We start from the raw sequence: 8,129 nt of genomic DNA on the forward strand, positions 1-8,129 counted from the left end.
GATGAACGAGTGAGTCAGTAGCGACAGTAAATGAATACAGGGGACAGCTGAATGGATGGACTGCAGTCCACCCTGTGGAAAGGAGGGTTGACATGTCCCCCAGGCCTGTGCTCTGGACTCCAGCACATGTACCCACATGCTCCACGCTTCCCAGGCCCAGAAGCTCAGCTGCTGCCCACCTCTCTGTTTTCTTGGTCTTCCCTGACCTCACCCCGTGCCCCCAGTTTCCCATTCGACCCCTTTCTGCCCCCTTTCCTCCCACGGCTCCCCTCAGCCTACTCAGCCCACCTCCCAGCATAACAGTTGCAACCTGGGGGTTCTTTCCTCATTCCAAGGCAGCCGTGTGAGAAAAAGCTTCAGACACAGTAGCTACACACACACACACACACACACACACACATGGAAAGATTTATTTTTCATGAACCACAGTGACTAACAGGGTCAAAAAATAGCACAGACATTCCAAAGAAGGGGCGAGCGGAGCAGCGGCTGCCTCCTCCACCGTCTGTCCAAGACCACTGATGGGGCCTCAGAGGAGCCCCTCCTCCCTTCTGGAAGCTTCCTCCAGCCTCGCCTGGATGCTCTGGGGACAGCCCTGGGCTGAGAACGTGAGTCTGTGAAGACCCTGGCTTGAGATGGAAGGAGTGAGCCGAGACCCTTCTGTCCAGCCCGCGCTCTGCCTCTGGAGCTGGCTCCATCCCAGCCAAGGTCAGCACATCCACTGACATCAGGCTGGCTTCTTCCTGCCCCCGCGGCTCCTGTCTTGTCCTTCATGTTCCGTGTCCTCTAAGAACAAAACCCGGAATACACAGGGCGCACCCTGGGTGCACAAAGCCCCACCAGCATGTCCATCCTCCGGCGGTGCGGCGGTCATGTCTGCCCCAGTGCCCGTTCCTAGCCCCCCAGCCCAGCAGGAGAAGCCACGGGGCTCCCATCCTGATGGGGAGGTCAGGAAAAACCCACCCAGTGCTTTCCACCCCAGGCACCACCCCCCACCCCCACCAGGAAGAGGGCCACAGACCCTGACAAAACAAAGGGTGATGAAGAAAATGCTTATAAATTCAAAACAGGTTGGCAGGCGTGGGAAAGGAGTCAAGGGAACCTCTGAAGCTCTCTCCCATCTCCCTCTTAGAACCAGGGACTGCGGCAGAGGGACCCAGGGTCCAGGACTTCTTTGAGCGTTGCACGCCAGCTGCCTTGAGGAGGGATTCCCTACAGGGAGCCTGGGTGCACACTCACACTTCTCTCTTAACGTGCGGACCAGCCGTCAGAGCCCCCCAAACCAGTGGGGGTGGACTCATTCTAAATTGCCTCCTATGTCCCTTCTTCCCTCAAGGATATTGTGTGAAGAGCAGAGATGTGCAGAGCAGGGGTGTTCATCCAAGTGACCTGGGCGCCCAGCTCTTCAGGTTTCACCCATCCTTGTCTACACACATGCACACACACAAAGCAGGTGTTCCCCACCCCCCCCATCAAAGGGATCCTTGGCACCCACTCAGGCCAGCGCCCAAGAAGAATGTCCTGGGGATGTCGGATGGAGAGACAGGGAAAGGTCGGCCGATCGCAGGTCTGGAGGAGGTTGGAGAGATGAGGATTTGGGGAGGGGGCCCGAGCAGCCCTTAGACCAAACGCAGACGCCCCCTCTTTCTCCTTTTCCTTTCCCAACTCCCCGCTCATATCATGAAACCAAGGAGCCTATTGCTACACCAACCCCACTGCCTTCCAGTTCCTGCGGAAAAGAGAGGATGAAGGAAAGGGGCTAAGGACACGTGTAGAAAGCGTGTCTAGCTGGTGGGCTGCAAGAAGGGACGCCCCCTTCACGCATCGCTCAACCTCCAGGGCCTGAAACACCTGCAAACCAATCCAAGTTGGAGTGAAGCTCTGGAGCTCACAGCTGCAGAGCCAGGAGCTGCAACTTTGTGACACCCAGCCCATCTCAGCCAGGTCCATTCCCTCCCCTCCCCGGGGCCTCAGGGACAAAGAGCTTGAACCGGGCAGTGTCTGCGAGCTTCAGACGCCTTAACCCTTAGGGGCCCTTCAGAACAAGGAAGTAAAAAGAGAGAGAGACTGAGGGAGAAGGAGGATGAGCCATGGGGGAGGATGTGGGAGCCAAGAGGTAAGGATTCAGAGGAGAAATTGCACTTGGTGGGGGCGAGGAGGGGAACAGAAGGAGGAAAAGGGGGTAAAAACTAAAAGGAACCGGTAAGGGGAGCTGGAGATCCAGGAAAAGGGCTGGGGGGAAATGAACGTTGATGGAGCCTGGACACACATCAGTTCAGTTCCTCCGTCTTATCCCCACGGAGAGACACTGAGGCTGGGAGCATTTCAGAGACATGCAAGGTCAGTCTCACGGAGACTGAGCAGCGGAGTTCGGGGGCTGCGGGCTTCCCTCTCTTACCCTCCAGACCCACAAACCTCTGAAGAAGCACTTCCCAGGGGGGAAGGAGGACAAGACCGATGCGGGGAGCAGGGAGAGGGGTCAAGTGCACCAGAGAAGGGGGCCCCCGCCCCCTCGCCAGCTCCCCGCCCTTCAGAGAGCAAGGGGCCCCGGGCGGGGGACCCCGGCCCTAGTCCACCAGGAGGGTCTCCTGGCTGTAGGGGATGGACTTCTCCGGCATCGGCTCCCCGCCCTTCCCCGCGCCGCCGGGCCCGGGGCCCTGGCTGTGCCCCGACGACGCCGAGGAGGAGGAGCTGGCTGACTTGTCCCCGCCGCCGCCGCCCCGGCCGCCGCCGCCGCCGCCGCCGCCGCCCGCGCGCCAGGCTCCTCCGCAGCCCCGGCGGCCCCAGCAGAGCACCGAGGCGCAGGCCTGGCGGAAGCGGGGGTCGAAGAAGGCGTAGAGGAAGGGGTTGAGGCAGCTGTTGACGTAGCTGACGCACGTGCAGTAGGGGAAGACGTTCATGAGGAAGAGGTCGAAGGCGCAGGGCCAGCGCAGCAGGCTGCCCAGCACGTAGAGGGTCTTGACCAGGTGGTAGGGCAGCCAGCAGAGCGCGAAGGTCAGCACCAGCACGGCGATGATGGCCAGCAGCCGCCGGCGCTTGCGCAGGCCCCGCGCGCGCTCCTTGCCGAAGTGGCCGGCCACCGTGCGGCCGATGCAGAAGTAGCAGGTCAGCATGACCGCGAAGGGCCCCGCGAAGCCCAGCGCGGTGGACGAGACGCCCAGGCCCACCTCCCAGGCCCACTCGGCGTCGGGGCCGGCCACCAGCGAGTAGTCCATGTAGCACTGCACCTTGGTGGCATTCTCCGCCTGCAGCACGGTGCTGGTGGCGCGGAAGACCAGCACGGGCAGGGCGAGCAGGCCGGCCAGCGCCCACAGGCCGGCCGTGGCCACGGCGCCGCCGACCCGCGGCCGCAGCCGGGCGTTGGCCACCGGCCTCACGATGGCCAGGTAGCGGTCCAGGCTGAGGCCGGTGAGGCAGAAGACGCTGGCGTACATGTTGACGAAGATGAGATAGCTGCTGAGCTTGCAGGCGAAGGCCCCGAAGGGCCAGTCGTAGTCCCGATAGGTGTAGGTGGCCCAGAGCGGCAGGGTCACCACGAAGGTGAGGTCAGCCACCGCCAGGCTGGCGATGAAGACGTCGGCCGCCCGCCGCCGGTCGCGGCCGCTACGGAAGATGGTCCAGAGCACCAGCCCGTTGCCCGCCGTGCCCAGGACAAAGACCACCATGTAGATGGCGGGGATGAGGGCGCCGGAGGACTGCCAGTCCTCGTACTCACACTCAGACTGGTTGTCCGCCCCATAGTATCCGTCGTACTCGCCACCTTCTTCCATGCTGGGGTGCACAGAGGTCAGCTGGGGGTCCCCCCGGGGGTACGGGGCTCAGCCAAGCACCCTGAGCTCTGGCTGGCAGCCTTGGGGAGGCAAGCAGGCAGGGCTGGAGGTGTCCAGCGGCGGCGGCTCCCAGGACCGGGGAGGAGGAGGCCTGGCTCCTGCAGGCGTCCCTCCAGCGGCCCCAGCCTCTTCTCAGACACTTCCTCGCGCCCTCCTGAGCCTCTGTCTCCTCCTTGGCTGTTCCTCCCTCCTCCCACCTCCAGACCAGCCCCTCACTTGTCAGGCTTAGCATCCTGAAGTTACAGCCCACTTTTTTTTTTTTTTCTTTTCTTGTCACTGGGCAAGTGGACCAAATTGACCCCTGCCGTGCTGGGCAGGATGTTATCTGTGGTTTGCAGCCTGCTCTGCGCCTGACCCAGCCTCTGTCTCTCTCTGTCTCACTCTCTCTCTGGATTCCTCCGGGTTTTTGCAGAACCTCTCATCAGGCCTCTGCTCCCAACCCCCCCTCCCCCGTTCTCACCCCCTCCCAGCCCCTCTAAATGGGGCAAATTATGCAGGTTGAAAGGCAGCCTGAGCTGGAGCTGGGAGGGTAGGGGGCAGGAGGGTGTGAGATTTCGCAGGATGGTCCGAGCATCTGGCAGGCCCACCTGGCAGGCCAGTCTAGCCCCTCAGGTCCATCTTCCCCCGCTCCCCTCCTGCCCTCCCAGCCCCCACCCAGACCAGACTTCCCCTACCCTCCCCTGCCCATCATTCTCTTTAACACCTCAGCCTTGAGCCTCTCCAGGAGGGTGTTTGTGCTCCACAGACCCAGTGACAGAGAGATATCTGTAGGATCCATCAGCTGTGAGCGGACTACAGTTTTCAGAGAGCACGGGAAGCATCAGAGGATGCGGGGGCAGGGTCACAGCAGAAAGAAACCCTGTTTCTTAGGCTGAAGGATGTCTAATCCAGCCATCAGGTCTATGGGAAAACTGAGGCTGAACAAGGTAAAGGTCTTGCCCAAAGACAAGGATAAATTTTCCCTTGGTTTTGTCCCTTTGCTTTTCCTCTGCTCCTAGCATGAAGCAGTGCCTGGCGTGTAGTAGGTGGTCACTAAATGGTGGTTGAGTGAATGAGTAAGCGGATGGATGAAGGAAAAGGGGAGTCCATATATGGAAGAGTGGCTGTTTGAATTACTATGCAGTGAGAACACAGATACATTTTGGTCCTTGAGTTCTTCCTGCTCTGCATGGACCAGGAAGTTTCTATAAGACCTTGTGGGGATCAGGAAGTTAAAACTGAAGGAGGAGATGGAAAAAGAGACAGTCCATGCCATGGGCAGCATCCCATAGAAAATGACCTTGGCCTGTCCATTTGCCTCTCTAGGACCTCTGGGCAGGAAGGAGGGAGCCGTGAACAAGATAGGGTTAAAAATTGCCATCTACGTTGGGCAAGCGTGAGAGGGAGCAAAATCAGGAGAAGAGTCTTGGCCACATTCAAAGCACAAGGCTTACAAAGTTAGAATCCGTCATCTCAAGCAAGAGTTGGTCCGAAAATCTTCTCTAGAGGTCTTCAACGAGGGACCCTCAAACTCAAATACTCACAAGGGCCAGGCTAAAAATGTGTATGGGGAAAACAATAAGTTTGAGACAATAGGGAGGGGTAGAGACTGTGGCAAAACTCCATCACACAAGCGAACTTATTTACAGAAAAGAGACAGACTCGCAGACTTAAGAGAAGGAGCCCAAGGTTTCCAGGGGGGAAGAGTAGGGGCAAGAAATAGTTGGGGAGTTGGAGATTGACGTGCACATGCTGCTGTATCTTAAATGGATAACCAGGGATTTCCCTGGTGGTCTAGTGGTTAAGAATCCACCTTCCAAAGCAGGAGACTTAGGTTCAATCCCTGGCCAGGTAGCTGAGATCCCACAGGCCACAGGGCGCCTAAGCCCATGTGTTAGAACCACTGAATCTGCACGCTCTGGAGCCTGCGAGCCACAGCTAGAGAGAAACCCATGTGTAGCAACTGAGATGCAGACAAATAAATAAAATTTTTTAAACTAGATAACCGGCAAAGACCTGCCGTAGAGCCCAGGGAACTCTGCTCAACGTTACGTGGCAGTCTGGGTAGGAGAGGAGTTTGGGGCAGAATGGATACATGTACATGGGTGACTGAGTCAGGTGGCTGAGCGCCTGAAACTGTCACAGCATCGTTAATCGGCTATACCGCAACGCCAAATGAAATGTGTCAACAAAACAAGAAAGGTGAGACAATGAAAAACGAGAATCCACTCTACCACTCCATCGAAAGGAGGCCTCTCCAACGCCCAGTGTCTGGTTACCACCCAGCAATGGGGAACCTAGCTTGACGTCTGTTTTTTTCAACCTAATTCCAGATTCTAAATGTAATGGGAAATTCTCATGTTTGTAAATTTGGGGGACTCCACTTATAAAAATGATTCGGCAGGATAACTAAAACATGTTCCCAGGCCCCACGCGGTGCCCTTCGAGTGGGAACTTACCGGGAATAGAAGGAAGCAGAAAAACAGGAAGGACAGGTCAGGAAGAAGAAACATAAAATGCAAAGACAGGGAAATGAAAACAGGCATGGTCAGAGCCTCGGGGTGCCGTGGGGAGAGGCAGGAAAGGAGAGAGAAGGAATAAGGCGATCTTGGACGGCCTTTCCCTAAAGGCAACGCGCCAAGGAGAGCCTGTTGGTCTTTCTCATGAAGCACTTACTTACCACGTGCTAGGCATTCCTTGAAGCATTTCCTATTTTATGTCTTCCTTATCTCTTTCAATTGGCAGAATCCCTCTCGAAAGTAGATACCTTTATTCATTTCAGTTTACAGATAAGGACCCTGAGGTACAGGGATGTGACGTGATTTGGCCAAGGTCAAATCAGATTTTGAACCAAGTCCATGAACTAAACCACTACATTCCCAGAGGAAGAACTCCAACTTTTTGTTTGTTTGTTTTTTAATCAAACACTTTCTGGCCACGCCAGGCAGCATGCAGGATCTTAGTTCCCCAATAGGGATCGAACCCATGTTCCCTGCACTGGGAGCACAGAGTCTTAACCACTGGCCCGGCAGGGAAGTCCCTCCAGCTCTTTATATTGAGGCAGCTGTCCTCTGTTGAGCATCATAAAAAGATAGGATGGTACCAGGGTATCCGAGATTGACTTCAAAACAACCTCTCTTTGGTGAAATTAAAAATAGATTGACAAATAGCTTCGAGATCGTCCCAACCCTTGATTGAACTGTGTATGAGACCCCTGCCAGGCAACAGACAGTGCATGTAAAACTGCCCTGCCACCTGCCTTCCCCAAAGAGGATCCCCCTGGTCAGACGCCAGGTGGAAAGTTAGCAAGACCAGCCTCTGGAAGGGTTGCCATCTGCAACGTGGAGGTCCGGGCATCCAAGAGGATCCATCTGGAGCCTCCTTGATCTCACAAGACACAGAGTAGGAATTGCCTGGGGTCTGCTTGCTCCGGCACATTTGTCTAGCAAAGATGGTACAGGAGGACTTCCCTGGTGGCCCAGTGGTTAAGACCCCGAGCTGCCAACACAGGGGGTAGGGGTTTGATCCCCAGTCAGAGAACTAAGATCCCACATGCTGTGCGGCTCAGCCAAAAGATGAAAAAAGAAAAGGACAGGCACACCTCGTTTCACTGCGATATTTAAATAATCAACAAGGTCTTACCCTACAGCACAGGGGACTCTGCTCAGTGTTATGTGGCAGTCTGGATGGGAGGAGAGTCTGGGAGAGGAGGGATACATGTATATGTATGGCTGAGTTCCTTTGCTGTTTACCAACCAGGAAAAAAAGATAACAAAAAGATAATGGAGAGTAATAAATAAATAAAGTTACAGGGACTGAATGAGCAAAAACTAATAAGAAGAAAGCCATTTAAAAGAAGAAGAAGAATGTACAAGTGGCATAATGGCTGTCATTATAACCTGACTGCAAGCTTGGATGAAAATGGTTAACTTTCAGCCATGTTATTTGAAAAGACCCTGATGCTGGGAAAGCCTGAAGGCGGGAGGAGAAGGGGACGACAGAGGATGAGATGGTTGGATGGCATCACCGACTCAATGGACATGAGTTTGAGTGAACTCCAGGAGTTGGTGATGGACAGGGAGGCCTGGCGTGCTGCAGTCCATGGGGCCGCAAAGAGTGGAACACGACTGAGCGACTGAACAAAAGACTTCATCAATGATGACCTTGACCTGTCAAAAGGGACCTAAGGGCTCTGTAGGGACCAGTTCAGGTCAGGTCACAAGAGATGGCCCTGTTGTGAATAAAAATGACCACCCAGGACCTTCCAGGATAAAGGCCAAAATCAAGACTACCAGTGAATCCAGAGCTTCTCTGTTTCTC

The 8,129-nt window shown here is 55.8% G+C and overlaps 1 protein-coding gene across 1 annotated transcript; it reads right to left on the bottom strand.

Annotated features, from left to right (window-relative positions):
- Positions 1 to 396: 396 nt before the first annotated feature.
- On the bottom strand, positions 397 to 3,964 carry APLNR (apelin receptor). Its single transcript, NM_001102524.2, is given in 1 exon segment — positions 397 to 3,964. A coding segment is annotated over 1 exon segment (1,203 nt). The 5' UTR covers positions 3,771 to 3,964; the 3' UTR covers positions 397 to 2,567.
- Between the last annotated feature and the right edge of the window lie 4,165 nt (positions 3,965 to 8,129).

This window comes from Bos taurus, chromosome 15 (assembly GCF_002263795.3).
Source record: "Bos taurus isolate L1 Dominette 01449 registration number 42190680 breed Hereford chromosome 15, ARS-UCD2.0, whole genome shotgun sequence".
NCBI lineage: Eukaryota > Metazoa > Chordata > Mammalia > Artiodactyla > Bovidae > Bos > Bos taurus.